The sequence below is a fragment of the Chlamydotis macqueenii genome, chromosome 5, assembly GCF_036417535.1.
Source record: "Chlamydotis macqueenii isolate bChlMac1 chromosome 5, bChlMac1.mat, whole genome shotgun sequence".
Lineage (NCBI taxonomy): Eukaryota > Metazoa > Chordata > Aves > Otidiformes > Otididae > Chlamydotis > Chlamydotis macqueenii.
Window position 1 is genome coordinate 43,309,813 of NC_141560.1, and position 18,719 is coordinate 43,328,531.

Genomic DNA, 18,719 nt, shown 5'->3' on the forward strand with positions numbered 1-18,719 from the left:
CACAGAGAAGCCCACTGTTCTACTGATAATCAAAGCCATAAAAAAGGAAACTGGACTGTGACTTCAAATTGACTGCATTCACTGTGCGGTGGAAGTGAAGTCAGAAATTTATTTTTCAAAGTCTTTTGGAAACTTAGCCCACGTTCATCCTATGAACAAGTGCGCTTTAGTACTTTGAGCTGTACTTTTCAGCAGAAAAGATATAGCTGCATTTCTGGTGATGGGTAATTTAAGAAGCATGTTAGTATAGACCACTCTGTAACATAATTTTAAAGAGTTATGAATCCAAGTTTAAAAGTTACAGTAACATACACTTACGTGTTTCTTATCTTCCACTTGCTATCTCACTGCCTGTCTCTACTGATCATGTGAGCTGGTAGTCTGTACAACTTGCTTCATGGCATCAACGCAAGTTAATTTTGAAATTACCATGGGACTCCAGAGCCTACCAGAGCATTGTGAGGCTGCTTGCTGTGAAACATAGCCACATGCAGAGGCTCATGCTGGTTTTAGAGAATAAATCATCTTCAAGAGAGGCATGCCATCACATCAGCAAAACCTCAGTTTTTGTTGAATTAGTATTCTCATTAAAAAATAATTTTCTTTATTATCCTTACATGTTCCTTCCTAGACTCACTGTTCCACTACTACAATACACTATAATTTTTTTTAGTAAACAAAATTTCTAGGTAAACATTAATCATTGCCTGCCCACTTCCTCAGGAAATGTAAAGCTCAAAACAGTAATGCTCAAAAAGAAGCATAACTATATTCCTACCTATGCACACATTCCAAAATGTTTCTCCTCTTCAAAGGTATTATCTGTTGACCTAATTTCGTTCCATTATTGACACAAAAGCAATACAATTAAGGGACTGCTTAAGTCAGTTTAATTGGGGGGGGGGGGGGGGGGGGGGGCGTGTATGAGGTTTTCTGTGTATGTTGCTCTTTGTTTTATTTGAAAACACAAGTGAGAACAAGCTTTGTAGATCTCTCAATGTTACTGATTTTTCTTCTAGTTACCCACAAGATGCCTCTTCAAGTTCCACAATCTTTCTATTAAGCATTCAGTTGAAATTATTACTCATACTTTAGGCCTATCAAAGAGAATTCCTACCAAATGGCAAATGTAAGATAATTGTGGTGAAATTTATCATGGTAAAAACACACAACTGATTTCCAAATGGTCTACAAGGTACCCACAACTGACATGAATTTAGTTGGTCTAGACACACAGAAAAATTCCAGGATGCTCATCCAGATGCACAGTGTGGATCAACTAAAATGAAATCTAAGGACTTGCCTAAACCAGAATGGTCTGGTTTAGAACAAGTTTCAAGATAATAATAATAATAAAGGAAGTGACAAAATTAATTCATTTTCCCAGCTCCCTTAATATAAAACAGTAGCTTCAACACAAGAAAAATTGCTATAGCTTCCACTGATTGTTTGATAGACTCACAATAACTCATCCTATCTTTTGTTGAGAAATCAAATAAAAATCCAAAATGTCTGGCTGCCGACACTTATTTCTGCACTTAAAAATTTAACAGCTCTCTTGAAGCTGGGAAAAGAGACATCTTTAGAACAGAGTGTTAAAAATACATCTCTGTTTCCCTACCTGTTTCTCACTCAGAGCTGTGATTTTGGCTTGAAGTTCATGAAGCTGTTTCTTCAAATCAGCATTCTGATTAGAAAGAAAAAATATCTGTGAGAAAGATATTCCATTTGTTAACATAGAGTAGTAGCAGGAAGGTAGTTTTTTTGTTTTGTTTTGTTTTCAGTGTGTACTACAAATACAGCACCTCTGGATGTACAGCCAACAAAATTCAAGAGGCTCAACAAAGCCTTACTTAGGTCACTGAGTGCAACAATAATCAGAGGACATTTCTAGCACTCAGAGAGACAACTCAGTTTGGAACAAAGATTTCATTAAAACATCCATTAGTGCTTACCACATTATAAAGCACATTTGTACATTTCATCAAGCTTACAAATTAAACAAGAAATGTTTGTTAACATGTAATACAAAAGTATCATATTGTACACAATAGTACACTATGGTATGTTACCTAAAGCATTCTCACCTATGCTACTTATGCAAAGACATTATCATACATTTCATTGTGTAGAACACCAGCAAATATATCTATTACATCTTAACTGACACACATGATGAATGAAGGCAAACACTTAAGTCTTAATTTCCATCCACTTTTATGCCTTAGACTGTAATTCTCTTAAACACATTTGCCTGAGCACATCATTCATATCAACACTTTGCTTACAATAGCACTTTAAGATTTGAAAGCCATAAGCATCACTACAAAAATAGTCAGAAAATATTTTTTTTACCAGAACTACTTCTTTCCTACTAAAAATAAAATAAAATTTTTAAAAATCTGTCCTCAGTTTAAAGTCTGTGAAGCTCTGTAGAAACGCAATAGGGAAGCAAGCTTTCCCATAGTTTTCTCTATTTCCTCTTTTTTTTGTTCTCATTTATGTTGTAAACATTGACATTACACAGGTTTGCTGTGCTACACAGGAATATTAAAACATTGGACTAATGTTGTCACAGGAACTTCATACTCAGGACAACTTTCCTATTTTTATATTCTTTTCTATTCTTCCATACAATTGTAGATAGTCTTCTCCAATATACACACAATTCTAGCAAAATCAGCTACTGACCAGTCATCTTCCCTTCTTTTAGATTCCAGTTAATAATGTGGGATAAAAATGCAATAAATTAAGAACATGGGAAACAGGGACCAGATTTACTCCTCCTGGCTTCGGCAAACTGCTCTGCAGGCTAATTGTTAGCAACTTGCCAGGCCAGTAAGAGTAGCATCCTAAATCCCATTAGAGTAAGGAAGTTCTAGAAAACAGACTTTCTAATACCACCCTACTCCTTGCTCATCCCTCCCCATCAGGGGCCTAATTACTTGATTGTTACTAAAAGCTGTCTTCCCACTCCACTGAGCTCAGAAAAATTTACGCTCAGAAAATTACAGGGCATTTAGTACTGTATGGGGATGGAAGCACTTAATAGCAAGCCTCAAGTGAGCTGCCTTTATCCCTCTACTGAACATTTCAGACCGGTTAGAGAACTCCACAGAACTCCCCATTCAGCACACTGGAGTGCTTAGCTGCTGTACAAGATAACCCAGTCTCCTTACACAGTCATTGGTAAAGGGATTGGCTTCTGCTGTCTATGCAAGGGGTCTAGTTATCCACCTTCAGTAGCTCTGAAATATCCCAAGGCCAAGTGCCCACTCTTTGGACACTACAGCACTGAAGTTGGATACCTAAAATAGACACAATACAGCCTTAAGCTACATTCTTTATTTGGATAAAATACCTTGGGCAGAATATCCTATTTCTTCTTGTGAAAAAAAAAAAAAAAAAAAAAAAAAAAAAAAAAAAAGACCAACAAAACAAAACAAACCAGCAAATTCTAGTAATGGCAGATTTCATAAAGAGCAGCTTCCAATAGAATCAGAAACTTACTGTGTGTTTGAACTGCACTGTAGCCCGTAAGAGTCACTCAATTTAAACTATTTTGAGACAAAAGGCTCCATAAAGGCAAAAGTTTTGGTTTTGTTTTAGAATATCCAACAGTTATTGTTTAAAGACTTGTTCACAATAGTTTTCTTCTAAACATTGTGTTAGCAAGGAAGAACATGATCAAGAAATACCTAAAATTCTTCATGCACTGTTATTTCCTGTATTTTTAAGGATAAATAATGCAATATAAAATAAATAGTTACCTGTGGATCTTGCTTCATTTGGGCAACCAATTTCTAGAAAGAAAAAAGATGCAAGAATACAATGAAGATTTTAGTTACGGATTTTGTTTAACAGTTTAAAATTCAGCATTTTTTAAGAACCTTTGTAAAAGCAGAACTTTCAGTTACAGTATTTCAACAGCAAGGCCTGGAATCCAATATTACATAATCTCCAAAGCCATTCTTATTAATATAGTAAAATTACTCCACTAAGCCACCACTTTTGTTCCTTCTCCTAAACAGCTCTTGAACTGAAGTGATGCTTTTAAGGACAATTTAAGTCAGCTGGGTAAGATAATCCAATAGCTGTGTCTCCACTAGAACTGCTGCCTCCTTTGCTTGCAGTCACAAGAAACACAGATAACCGCTGCAGGCACAAAAGCAGTTTGTATATTCAAGAGCAGAACATTTCAAGTACTAAGAGTCCTCCTGTATGTTGGCTCGCACCACATGGAAGACCCATGTTCAGAAGTATCTTTGTCACTTTTCTCCCTCAGAGAGAGATTGAGATCATTATGGAAGAGATGCCCTCCACATCCAAGGGAAAGCAGACAGATGGTTGCCATTCACTATTCTTCCTCCTTCACTTCCTTCAGGCAGCTGCAAGAGAATGCTGTCTATTGCTAAGCAAGGAAAAAGTCACCAGGCTGTCACCAAAGAAAACCAGAGCCCAGACTGAAGAAACAGTAAACCAAAAATTCCCCAATTTCTTTTCTGCCACGTTTATTCATCACATTGACACATCCCTTCCACACATGCAAAGAACAATGTAAACTCTGTAGTTTTTTCCCCCATTTGCTATTTGGAATCAGGAAAATGAGTGAGAAACAGAAGGAAAAAGCAAGCAAGAAAAATATGGTTTATTATACTCATATTGATACTGCTCAGAGAATTCAGACTTTGTCAACTAATTCTCCTCACAAGTTTATTTAATTTCACATCCTAAAAATGGTACTAATCAAAAAAAGCGTAACATAAAAGATAATTCTGCATCAGACCACAAGTTTACCTGCTACATTTTCTTTCTAGTACCAGCCAATAGTAACAGAGGATCAGCATGATGTCTATGCTGTACAAGTATAGAGTGTTATCTCTCTTTTTTCAGAAATTTACATCTCAAAACTTGTATCTTAGGTTTAATAGGTAGTAACACATTTTTCTTCCACTAATCTGCCTTACTTTTTGAACTCAGGAAAACACTCAAGATTCGGTGACAATAAATTCCAAAGTTAAACTACAGGACATACACATAAGAGGATCTCATTTTTCTTCTGAATCTGCCTCCTGATTCTAATCTCCTAATGCAAGCATGAGGAGCAAATAAGATTATGGAAAACCAATCTTGACTTGAGTCAAGAGGAGTTGGAAGTCGGATTCAATGATCCTTATGGGTCCCTTCCAACTCTAGATACTCCATGATTCTATGACTGTTTCTCTATTCATTGTCTTCCTACACTTTTTCCACACAACATATTCCCCATCAGTCATCACTTCTCCAGATTGAAAGTCTCCTCATGTGTGAATCATTCCATTGCTTTGTTCACTCTTAGCACTCTTCCCTGTGCTTCTCTAGTTAATCTCTATCATCTGGTGACAAAGTTTAAAACTGCATGTAACATTCAAGTACTCTGGACTGCAAGAACTCCTTCCACAGTGCTAACAGCTAATTCACATCCTGCTATTGCAGATGTAAAACAGAGACTGTTTTTCCAAAGTACATCACTTGGCATTTATCTACACTGAATATTATTGTTTTGTCATGTTGCCTTTCAGTGTCACGGGGGGCTAAGGTGCTGTGTTACCCTTTTGCTTACAGGCTTAGCTTATTTTTCTTCAGTACTTTCTGCCACATCAGAGCTTGACAAGCAACAAATCTGTTAGTTTTTATACAAAGTGGTTGTACAGACTCAGTTGTAAGACAGTGATTGTAAACTGTTCATAAAGTATTGCTAAATTTATGGATCACACAATACTGCGTCATCCAATCATAAGAAAAAAGTGTTCTTTTGTAGTGACCCCAAATGCAAGTTAAATTTAAGATAGTTTAAAACCTACTGATTTTTTTTTTACTACAAAGTAAGAGAAGGAAAAGGATGTTTTAGGTTTTTTCCACACATCAGCTCGAGGAGTCATTCACAAAGTCCAACCCTTCTGTCTGAATAGCTAAATATAACTCCTTTAACATCTCCTGTGATCAAAACTATGAAGACTGGACTGTTTCAAAATAACCTTAATTAAGCCAACACAGTAGCAGAATAACTACTTAAGTTTGAGGCATCTCTTCTCAGGACAAGCAACAGAGCTTTGACATGGAAGATATTTGAATATTCAAGTTGTACTCTGACATAACAAGTGACCTGGTCAGACTTCATTTATGAAAGATTCTTCGATATGAAACAAAAACCTTTTTCTAAACAACTAAACACCTCCTTTGAGTCCTTACTGGTAGTTTAAGATACACTTTGCCACAGCAGCAGCAGCAAAGCTTCAGAGTTCTGGAGGTGAGCTGGAATAGGCAGGAAAGAAGGGGTTGTTCTACAAACAAAAATAGTCATACTGAGCATCACTTTCTACAGCTACGTAAGCAGTCACAGGTAACACGTTGCACTGGGAAGCTGGTGGCTTTGCTTACGGTGCAGAGCTGAATTCTGTCCACTCATCATAGGCACCTGTCCACCGCTTACAAGGGGATGATAAACAATGACTGTATGAGTGTTGGAAAGCTTTTTTTAGTCTTCAGAAAAAGAAATATTAAATGAGTACAAGATGACAAGTGAGACAATGCTCCACAAATCCAGAGCACTGCCAAAAGAAGGGATATATTGTCTCTCTAAATTACAAAATTCAAAGATATACAATATAGTTCAAGCATCTCATTTTAAGATTTTTTTCTTTTTTTCCAAAACCAGTTTCATTTCTATCAGTGGCCATTTGACAAGTACAACAGTAACCTTTCGCGCACAGTTCAAGGAAAGTTTACTGAAGCACCCAACATGTTACTGCAAGTGTTATTTTCTGTTGTAAACATTTAGACTTGTTCTTAGACTTAATTATGGGAATACACAGTATCTTGAATAAAAAAAAAAAGACAACCTTCTGATATAATGGCTTGTCTAGTTTCACCAACTAAAACAAAATTTAATTAAAGTTTATTTCAGTGAAGAGCTCACTTTTAATGAGTATTGGGCAAAGCTAAGGCAAACGGGGTCAAAAACCCTAGAAATTGTTAAATAAAAAAGGTCTTTCTGGACATTTTCCAGTCTTCATCCCTGTTCATCATCATCATTATGAACAGAAGCTAAAGATTATTCAAAATTATCCCTCTTAAAAGTTTTTGGTTAGCTTAGGCCTAAAGGGGAATGAAGATATACACAAGAGGCAAACGCTGTTATACAAACACAAGTATGACTAGTATACTGATCACCATACAGCAGGCAATACTTGAAAAAATACTTCTGGCCTTAAACATTTTAATGCCTGCAGGAAAATGCCATGGGTAATTTTGGAATTTCCTTACCCCCATAACAAAACGTCATTGAAGTTTTCAACACACGGTCCTTGGGTTTCTAAGGAGAGCAAAATACTTGTCTGTAGTTCTAGAAATTCATCTTTAGCTTTTTCAAGTTTTTCTCCTGAGCTGAAATTTGTATTTTGTTAAAGCAGGCATAGCTTCATTTCACTAATCCACCCATTCAAGTGCTTGCACTATGATCATCATTGCAGCAACTACTGAACAAGTCTGTGTTCTTCAGAACATAGTCTTCTGTTCCTCAGAACACTTGTTTAGACAAGTCAACAGGTAATTTGGAAACAGTTTTCAATTTTTATATGATGGGCTAATCTGATCAGTGCAACCTGTCATATTTCTTACCTACTGTGTAGCAGTTGTGAGTTTCAGATATCCAACAGAAATACTTCGAGAACTATCTTTAGAAAAGGTCTCATTGATAAATTTAACATTTCAACTTGGCAGCTATTCTGTGTTTATGGCTGTAATAACTTTGTTCCAAGAATTAATATGCATATGTCCACTTACATTTCCTAAATCAGGTTTGATTATTATTACTTTTAATATTTTTTATTTGCATTATAACAGAATGACAAATTGCAACTCTACTGCCATATAATATCAGACAGGCTACCAGTAAGAAGACCCAACACGTAAGAACTTCTGAGCCCAAGCACTACAATGTTTTGGCTAGCAAAACTATACAACTACAAGTTGACAAGGTGCTTACTCCAGAAGAGAAGCACCAGATGAGAATATGCAGCACTACACACATTTCACTTGAGAGTTCCTCCACCGTATTCTTCCATTGCCAACTGAATACTGAAGTTGGCTTCAGAACATTAGAAAAACGTTCCAGATAGAAATTGCTGAACAGAGTTTTCAGAATGTTTTTATCACCGCTACGAGATATTAAAAAAAAAAAAAAAAAAAAAAAAAAACAAAAAAACCAAAAAACACACCACTTCGCCACCCACAGCCTGATATGTAGATTTTTCACATTTGCTAAAAAACAACAGGTGGCAGGGTCAAAACACAGAGTATAAAATTCTGAAGTAGTTTCAAGCTTATAAAACAATTATTAATATAGTTGTAGTGCTATTACTTAATGCTACCATTACTAGTAATACTATCAGCAATACCAATCCTGCTATTACTTGAAACTATAAAGAAAGAATACAAATTACCTGGTGAACCTGAATTTCCACTTTCAGAGCCTCCTGTAGAGTCTGCAGCTCCATTCTCTACCTTCTCCACTTTCTCTAAAAGTATCTTTGATGATTCCAGTGCCTTTAGTTTCTGGTTTCCTCTTTAACACCAGTGCTATGGAAAAATAAAGGTTTTGTTTTGGTTAGTGAAGGAGAGAAGTCAATTTAAAGAAAGGACATTATAACCGAGCAGGAACTCGGTAAGTGAACTATATTCAACTGCAGCTTTCTAGCCTAAGCACAGTCTTTCAAACACAAGAAGTGTACAGGCTGTACAAAATGCCTGCCTTGGAGTCATTTAGCCAAATTTGTTACTTCCCAGAGTTGACACACTTGTCCCTTATCTTAGTTTGCAGGCAGCTATTTCCTACCAATATACTATTGCTGTTGCATATTAAATTAGAAAATTTAACTACCAAGAATGTTTTAAAAATCCTTGTAGATGAGAAAATATTCCGGAGACTAAAATTCTGCAACCAGAATGAATAAATTGTAAAACAGCATGCACAGCATTAACATACTTCCATGATACTGTAGAGCTCTTCTTAGATAGGGTGGTCTGCATGCAATTTGTCAGAATAACATTAATATATTAATAACACACTGCCTAAAGTTTGTGCTGAGCTAGTCATTTCAGTTGAAACCTATTTTGAAGGAACACAAGTCTGATATAAAGCAGCACAAGACATTTTCAAAACCATTCATTTTAAAAGCCTTTTAATCCTGAAATACTACCTGTAGAACACAATTACGAGTTTATTATCTTCACCTATACGACAAACAAATTAATTCCCCCAACCTCTGACACGGAAAACCATTATCAGCGATACTTCTGAAAGTCTTGAAAGTTGGACAAGAGATTTTTGTTCAGAAAAGATTCCTGTCTCTATCCCATATGCTCAAATCACAATGGAATCTGTATAAAAACATCTATAAATACATACATATAAGAGTCAACAGAAAACATTATATAGCAATTTTTTCAGTCACTTTTCCATCCAGACACCACATATTAAAGAACTGCTGGAGTGTTAAAACAGTTCCTATTTTCTTATATTTTTCTGAAAATCGTTCACAATTATTGCACAGGTATTGTAGCCAAATCAGAGGCCTTCATAATAGGATTTCATTGTTTCCAAAAGGACATTGACAGTTTAGACTAGACATGTAGGCTGTAAAGAGAGTAATTACCATACACTAGAGAATTTTATCTTAACGTTGTCTCACTACAATAAACAGAAGTGCTGGACAAGTTTGTGAAGTCCTGAAAACAAAAAGAGGAGGGGAGGCGTGCATTGTTTTGATTTGTTTATTTAAATAACTTGTTTCCCTTTCCAAACAGAAATACGGAGAGTTTTTAAAAAGCATTATATTTAAACTCATCCTTCATCAGTGCTGTCTGCTGTTAGCCTACAGTTACTTATTTAAATAACAGAGGCCTGATCAGACTTCCTAGTCAACACATGAAATGACCCTCTGCAAGCGCCTGTCCCACATGTGACAGACCAGAGAGAACAGTTGCCTTTGCAGCACTACTCTCTATAAAATTACAATTTTATATCAAGGGATACATGGAAATTACATATAGCTCCCTGCTCTATTACCACAAACAGTAATGAGAAAACAGAATCCCGGATTATTATTTCCAGTCACTGACAAGAACTATGGCCTGCATAAAGTCCATACCATCGCAATTTCAAAAGAAACCATGCTTCAGAAAACCATGTGGGAGACTGGCTAATGAAAACTGGAACCCACTGCAGAGGCAAAAAGTCTCTCTTAAGCCCTGGAAATTTGATTTTGGGGTCAAGATACAGGCAGATATGGCGACAGTTTCCTTCTCAAGTGTGTCTTCAATGAATGAGAAGGCACTCATGATGAACAGCTAAGTATCACTCTATAGCAACATATTAACTTTAAAGTTAAGGGCAAAACAGCAGAAGAGACAGTTGCCTCAACTGAGAGTGTAAACGATATCCATCACTTTTATACACGTGACTGTAAAGCCCAGTACTACTTCACGGGAAAAGTGACATATTAAAAAAAAAAAAAAAAAAGGTTGAGCAACTACTATTAACACGCAACTTAATTTGACATAAATAAATTGTAGTATTGATGGTTCATAAAATCTAATCCAGCCTAATTTCCTAGATGCCTTGAACAGCTAGAAAGTGATACTGCTTCACAGAAGCAAATGGTTGCTCAGCCTAGCCATGTTTACAGGGGTGCAGACACGAACAAATGTAATTCACTGTCGTATTGACAAACATCTATTGTGACAAGTCAAAAAACTGAAACAATCCTAGTAACATACCAATCACCCTGTTCCATCCCAAAATATGTTACAATTTCAGATTTTTCTTTCGTTGTAATTAATCCGTTAGCAGATTTTAAGATTCCTTAAAATTTATTCTTTCAATATAGATAAATTTGAAACAGGTGCCACACTATAACATCCTGAAGAATTAATTTCAATTCGTAAGATTGAAGCTTCCAAGAAAAGGCAAGAGAGATTAACAACCTTTTGACCTTTCTTCCTTTTTATTTTTTTGTAGGTTTTCTAACTTTTTACTCCCTTCCTACTTCCCCTCCTCCAGCATTCCCATTATAGCTTCATAGGAACTCACTTTGCAGTATCATTTACTTCCAGTTACTTTCTGCTGGCAAAGTTACACTGAAGTAAATTTTAAAAATAAGAAATAACCTCCTCTTCAAAAATTAAGTGTCTGATATGTAAGGAAAATGAAACTTAACACTGCTTCAAAGGCCACACAGTAAAGAATGATCTTTTGCAACCACCTCTGCCAGTTGCTGTATTTGTCAACTAGCAGCACCAGTGGCCTCCTTAATTAAAAAAAAAAAAGCAGCAGCATGAGCAATTATGAGAACTTTGTTAAATTACAAGGAAGATATATACCTGGCATGGCATCCCAGCCGAAGCATGTATCACCATCACTTTAAAGACAGGGAAGCAAGCAAAGGACTGAAGAATTTATTATGAGGTTCTGAAGCGTTCTAAGCATCTAAATCGTTGGTGGCATGGAAGAATTTATTACATAAGATGCTCATTTTAAAATTTTGGTCAAGTTACTGATTTCTGAATATGTAATACATACAGTTGTTGTTAGCTTGTACCCATCTAGAATAGAAACACTCTAGAAGACGTACTTGTAGCTTCCCTTCCCAAGCAGGGGTAACTATCCAAAGTTCAAGTGTTCAAAATTCCCCCAAAGTACCTTAAACACTTACCCAATATTAATTTTTTTAAAGTGATTAATTCCTTACATCCAATTCTAGACTGTATTTTTCTGTTTTATGTAAAATAATGTCTAGAAATATCTATGAGGGCAGCTGGTTAAACATTGCTAGTATTTCCCTTGAAAGCGGGTACAGAATTGTGTAAGCAAGTGGTCATACACATTTTGTGAGTGCAAAAGTCTTCAATATTTTTGAACTTTAATTCTTTTAGACTGAACTTCAAGGGAAGATTTAAAAACTTAAGTCCAGCAGCATTATAAACTACCTAGAATACCACATCTGAAGATGTATAAAACCATTCCTGGATTAATCATAAAACATGCTGCATTTTCCACTTTACTCTTATGACAGTGGCATTATTTTAATTAAAAAGCTTGTACATGATTGAAATTGCATGGATGAGTTGATCTGCAAACATCCTTCATCCCATTAGTTTTTAAAGGAAAACATGCAAAGGCCTTGTTCAGTGCTAGAATCAGTGATTTCCAAAAGGAAAGCAGAGAATTGTGGAGTACCTGCATCTCTTACACATCCAGACACTTCCAAGCCTCAGCTATAAAGAACACTGAGAGCAAGAGGTAAATTTGCCATTCCTTGGATTGCTTTCAACTATTGGAGGCAGCAGTACTCCATTCAATTTCTTGCTGGCATGCATTTGTTATAAATCATCCCTTATTTCTTACGTGGTTGCTTGAAGACTTAAAATTTCATACTCAAATAAGTACCCCAATGCACTGCAGTTAAGGTAGCAGATGTTTATATACTACATAAATATTCAGAGAATGGATGAAACCTTAAACTCTACAATAATCACCTAAGTGCATTAGCACTTCTCTATTATTACCTCTATTAAATACAATCCACATCAGAACCTCTAAAATATTACAAAGCTATTTAAACTACAGCTATTTTGGAAACTACACTAGAAACACAGCTGACAAGGTGTATATATATAAACTTAAAGGCAGGACCCACACAAAAGCCATGAATGCCTTCTGTGTATATGGAAGCTGAAGAACTCTGAATTTTAGAAAGAAGTCTTTCTGTGCCAAAAAATCCCTTCAAATAAATCTGTTTTTCACATTATACAGGGGGGAAAAAAAAAGTTTAATATTATCATTTTTGAGTAGACTAATTTAAATGCCCACTGTATTTACAGACCTTTGGGCCCAAATCTCACCCTATAGTGATTTTACTTACAGGACTGGGGCTTCCATCAGTAACATTTACTTTTTAAGATTTAATTTCTGAATATAAGAATAGATAGGATTTCAGTTTCAGTAAACATCAAACTTTCCTAGGAATGGATACCAGCTCTTTGTATTATCTATTCTTAGGTAAAGCATCAGAGTCTTGGGAAGAAGTACTTACCGGTTTTTAGAAAGTTATTCCCTTCAGCTGTCCACCCCCTCCTACAAAAGAAAAACAACAACAACAAAAAAAGGTAATTACAAACAGCTTAACTACAGCTTGAAACAGAAAAAGAAAATTCAAAGATTTAGAAAGTTAGGGAGGGAGTAGTTGTTTGGATTTTGGGGCGGGGTTTTCTGTTTGGTTTTTGGTTGTGTTTTTTGTTTGTTTGTTTTGGGGCATTTGGTTTTGGGCATTTTTTTTTTAATGCTGAAGCTAACAATACCACTCAGAAAGAAAATGTGACATGGCAGGGAAAACCAAGGAGACCTACAATTCTAGTCTGGATCAAAATACAAACTATTACTGTCACTAGGGGAAGATGAGATTACAAGTACAAGTTTTCTAGTTCTGTGCAACATCTGTGTCCCCCTCCCCTGGGGGAAACACCTCCTCTCCATCACATTTGTTAATATCTAAATCACAAGCCCAATCAGTTGCCACAGATAAATATGACAAGGTTACCCACCTCAGACATTTGCCCACCATCTCTGCTAGAGGTTATACCAACACAACAACGATGGTAGAGCAGGTGGTGTGTCAGTACAGTGACTAGAGCTCAAATCCCAAAGTACTAATGTAAACTGAAATCAATGGCAGTTTAAGCTAATATGGTAGGTCATGAACTGTGGAGGCCGAGAAGATACACTGCCCATTACACTGCCTGTGTCACGGCAAGAACAGCATTTAGCAGCAGAGCAAGGTAGTACCTCTTAAATCATCCTCATATGAATCATAAAAAACTCATGAGTCAGAGCCCTAAAAAGCTAAAATATAAATGATAACTCATTTGCTCAATTACTTTTCCTGACGCTAAAAAAAAGCCTCCAAAATACTTCAATTTTCTAGTAAAATACTGGAATATTAACTTATTTTAAGCTTCAACTCCACAGTTAACAAGATCTTTGCAGATATGTTTCAATCCACACACAAGTCACCACAGAGCTGAAGCTTAAGCCCCAGACTTACAAATAGATACAGCAGCAGAAAGCCACACAATCATCTCTTGCTCAGTGGAGACCAGCACAAGTGGAGGAGTTTACATTTACTAACCAGCAGAACCAGGGTGCTGATGAACACCAAGAACAGAAAAGAAAACAGGAAGCCTACTGTTGGTAGTGACTAAGTATTGTTGCTCTCCTAGTCTCAAATTTTATTGTGCATTTGTTAAATTAATTTTAGAGCAATTTCAAGTTAATTTAAATAACATCCACCTGCTAACACAGTAGGTTATGAACTGGGGAGTACAGACTGTTTTGAGTCTGTATTCAAAATTAAGTGCGTTTGCTCTGGATGCTACAGAACTTGAAATACCCTCAGTGTTGAGGGTGCTAGAGAGATAGGTGTTACTCTCAAACTCTAGTTGTTCCTTCTTCAATATTAAAATCTTAGTTGTCACCTCCAACTCCCACTATCAGTTATTTAATTGGTCCAAAGATCTAGAGGAAGCTCTTACATCATGCAAACACTAACTGTCCCTCTTCAACAAGCAACTACATCTCCATGTTATTAATAAAAAAAATTATAATAATTAAAAATCTCACTGGTGTAGATGACTGACTCTGGAGACCTAAACAAAATGGTCAGTAGTACACATGTGCAAATACAGTCATAGAAAGAAAGAGCAGGATTTTTATTTTAAAAAGAAAAATATCAAGTTATTTGTAGCATAAGTACACACAAACTGAAGAGAAAACCATCACCTAAAAATAACAGCATAATAAACTTTTCCTTTTTTTCCCCTCCTTCCTCCATGTAGAGACTTGCCTCCATAACAGGACCCTAGCTTCATCAAGACTGAACTGCGCAGAAAAAAAAAGCAATCCAAAGATTTGTAACTGTGCAGCATTTAACCACTCCTAAGGGCTGCAACACCAGGGGCTACGAAGGAGATACACTGAAACTTTAATTTTGAATTAAGTTTTGAAACTTTAATCATGACTATCTGAATGATCTGCTGTGTTGCCTTGGAGAAGTCACTTAGAGAGGACCTAGGCAGGAAATGGAAATATATTTGCATCCTCTTCTGTACATAATTTACTACAAGCTTTTTCTTAAATGTTTAGAACAGGTTAATGTTTGAAAGTCAAGCCTCTGGAAATACAAAATACTTCAATTCTGCCCTTATGCAACTATAGTATTTTTACTGGCATCTCTGCCTCATTTAGCAGAGAGGACAAGCTTAAAGAATTAATTATCAGTTGAATAATTTCTTCTCATTCTGAGTTTTCTGTTCGCATGGTTTTTTTTAATTCAACATCATAAAGTTAAGATTAGACAGCTCACAATCACTCGTATCAGAGAAGTCTGAAGAGTTTAGCATTTTGCAGGGTTTCTTAACAAGAACTTCAGCAAGTAGAAATCTATCATGAAATCTCAGCTACTCATTTTACTGAGGTCACCTTTTGAAGGCTCTAGAAACACGTGCTGTAATGTGCCTAAAGTATGAGTCTGCATGGCTAACTCTCATTATTACAGTATATTCTGCAAGATTTAGGTTTGATTTAGTTTTTGGGGTTTTGGGGATTTTTTGTTTGTTTTTTTTTTTTTTTAAACCCCAGCTCTGGGAGTCATATTTCTATATTCATCTCTGTTTTCTATTAAGAACACTGCCTTCTTCCCCAAACATACATATGATCACAAGAAAAACTTGAGCAAGGCCTACCTATGTTTACTACAAGCTAAAAAAAAAAAAAAAAAAAAAGCAATTAAAATTAGCATTAACCAAATAATACATCAAAGTTTTAGAAGTATGTTTTTCTTAGCGAGATTGACTGTTGAGAATCTGATGTCAGTGCTACTAACAGGAAGGGTAGTTTGATATATACATACGCTTGACAATACCCACCCCCTCAAAAAAAAAAAAAAAAACCACCAACCAAACAAACAAAAAACCACAAAAAAACCCAAACAAACAAACAAACAAAGGCTCTTAACCTTTTCAACTATTCCATACAACACATGTAAGGAAAAATACCTTACTATTACCATATTCTGCAGATCAACTTTAAGCTTTTTGTTGAAGTTTGTAAAAAGGAAAAAAGTTACTCATTTCATAGAACTTATGAAAACAAAGACCTCAAACACAAACCTCTTATATTTAAGGCTTGGCAGCCCCTGAGGACATCAGAAGAAATACACATGGTGGTTGGTTAAACATTTTAGCATACAGCACCTGAAGGTTTAACACTCTAAGTGTTAAGTATCTGTATAGTAAGATATTTGGTTACTTCAACCAGATACTTATAACCTTTAAGTCATACAATAAAGCTTATGCTACCGTAACCAGACACTCATTTGGAAAAAAGGGGAGAAATGGAAAGTCATGTTTAGCCATTTTTTGTTAGCATTTTTCCTAACTTTCAAAGCTAGCACATGTTTACTGTTAGACCATGTAACTTTAATCGGGAACTTCATATGTACATATCACATTACAATATTTAAATATGTGATTTTTACTTTTTGCAGTCTTGTTCAGCACACAGAATGGACTCAGATGAAAAAGGACTAACTGTTGTGCACAGGCAGTTGTGAGCCTGACATTCTTTCACATTTCAGAGCATTGTTTGACAATACTAAGGATAAAGCATTAATTAAAAAACTAAAAATTAATATTTTCTTGGTGCAAAATACACTGCACACAGAAGGGATTAACAGCTTTCTCTGGACCTCTCTCTCTTCTTCACATGTGAACTCCTCAAAAGAACAGCTCTCCTTCCTGTATCTGAAAGGCGTCCTGTATACAGGGAGCACTATCTGTATCTTCTAGGAGAATAAGTCAGAATAGTTCCTTTACTACGATTTTCAAGTAAAAAATGAAACAACTCATACTCCTTAACAGGACAGGATTTCTGCAGTCTCAAGAAAAAGACAGACCAAACACAGCCCAGGCAGGGGGTATACAAGCTATTTCAAACTACATTATTATAAGGCTCACATTTCAACAACCACATTAGCAACGCCGGTGCTGCTGCATCCATGATTAAAAATAAGCCTCTTGAGTGCCAGTGCAGGGAATCTGATCTTGCCATTATGCTGCAGCTGGGAGAACTCCCAGTCAGCCCCAGTAACACGTGCCAGGCAGATGATACAGGGACCAACAGGACTGCCCATTGTAACTGAGACTGCACTGAAGTGTACTAGCCATGCCTTCAAGTTTGTCTATCCACACAACTCCTAACTTCTCTTTCTCCTCCCTATACCCACCCAATACTGGTAGATAACTCCCACTAAATGGTCAAAGAGCTTGGATATTCTATTGATGCACACAGACAACCTGCAGGATTCAAACTACAAGCTCCAATTCTGCCTCCAAATTCCTTCTGCCATGATAATTAGCCATTAAACAGATAAAACTTCGGGTTTAAGACACCAGAAGCTGATTTTGTTTGGGGATAAATAGCTTCACCTTCTCTAAAACAGTTTAGAAAACAATCAAACTAAGTTTAAATGGAAGCATGTGATGCCATCACATACTGCAAAAGCAGTAGTTATATTTAACATAGTGAAAATGAGCTAAAAGACTCATTACAGCTAAGACGACCATCCCCATTGTAACAACAAAACCGTTTCACAACCAAAACTTACCATGGCAGTCAACACACATAAGCAGATTACCCTCTTAGCTCTGCTTGTCCTATGACTACAGTTCTGATAGGCATTAGTAACTCTTCTGAAGGCAGCCTCCCCTGGCATGTAGGGGATGAGATCGTGCTCTCTAGTGGAAAGTTTGTACAAGTATGTTTTAAAATCTCATTATCGCCTCTCTCACGTGAGCAGATTTAAGGGATGTGGCTTTGCACTTTTTACACATGCACAAGCTCCTATTCTTTGAACAGTCTTAGTTTATTTATTGAATTAGAGAAGCACATCCTAAAGCCACATGCACTAGAAAGGAAAAAAAAAGTTTGCGTAATTTAACTTGACAAGGATTAACCATTTAAGCCATCTTTAATTTTAAACACTCATGCTCCCACTTCTCACACACATATACACCTTCCCTCCTTTTAAAGGAAAAAGAGTAAGATGCTGCCATTTATAGCCAAACCAAACTAACCCAAGCCACAACAAATTCAACTCTCTGCTTTTCTGTTTCCTTCCACATGATAAATAAGGCATTCAGGGAAACAGCTTTTTTTTTTTAAATAATAAAAAATAAACCCAAAAATTACAGGAAGTCTACTCCTCTAACCTATGACCTGGCAGAAGTTCTTCCTGGCTTGATACCAAGGGTTCAAGGTATTTATTCCCCACCTAACCCCTTCTAACATTCATAAAGTTACCATGGGTACAATTCTGCTTTTTGTACCCAGAAACCAGCATATGGGGATGTTTTGCAGCATTGTTGTGTTCAAAAGTTATGGTATGCAGACAGAAAAATACAAACAAGAACACTAAGGCTCACTTTGCTCAGTAAGTTACCATTCACCAGTTTTAGATAAACACAAAACCACCTTCTGTGCAGCGTGGCTAAATTCCTGCTCACTTAAAAAGCTGGATGGCCTGAACTTTTATTTTAGTGAATTACTTTGTTATTTATAAGGACTG

The 18,719-nt window shown here is 36.2% G+C and overlaps 1 protein-coding gene across 7 annotated transcripts in view; it reads right to left on the reverse strand.

Moving 5' to 3' along the window:
* The window catches only part of PHF21A (PHD finger protein 21A), a 137,318-nt gene that overhangs the window by 91,579 nt on the left and 27,020 nt on the right, over window positions 1-18,719 (reverse strand). For 4 of the 7 annotated variants that reach the window (XM_086748826.1, XM_086748828.1, XM_086748823.1 and 1 more), the window contains exons 2-5: window positions 13,134-13,174; window positions 8,484-8,619; window positions 3,771-3,803; window positions 1,622-1,708 (exon numbers count right to left, since the gene is read on the reverse strand). In XM_086748826.1, the coding sequence (XP_086604952.1) occupies window positions 1,622-1,708; window positions 3,771-3,803; window positions 8,484-8,537 (174 nt within the window). In that variant the 5' untranslated portion in view covers window positions 8,538-8,619; window positions 13,134-13,174. The remainder of the gene's footprint in view (window positions 1-1,621; window positions 1,709-3,770; window positions 3,804-8,483; window positions 8,620-13,133; window positions 13,175-18,719) is intronic. The other 3 variants (XM_086748827.1, XM_086748830.1, XM_086748825.1) reach the window with 1 other exon arrangement.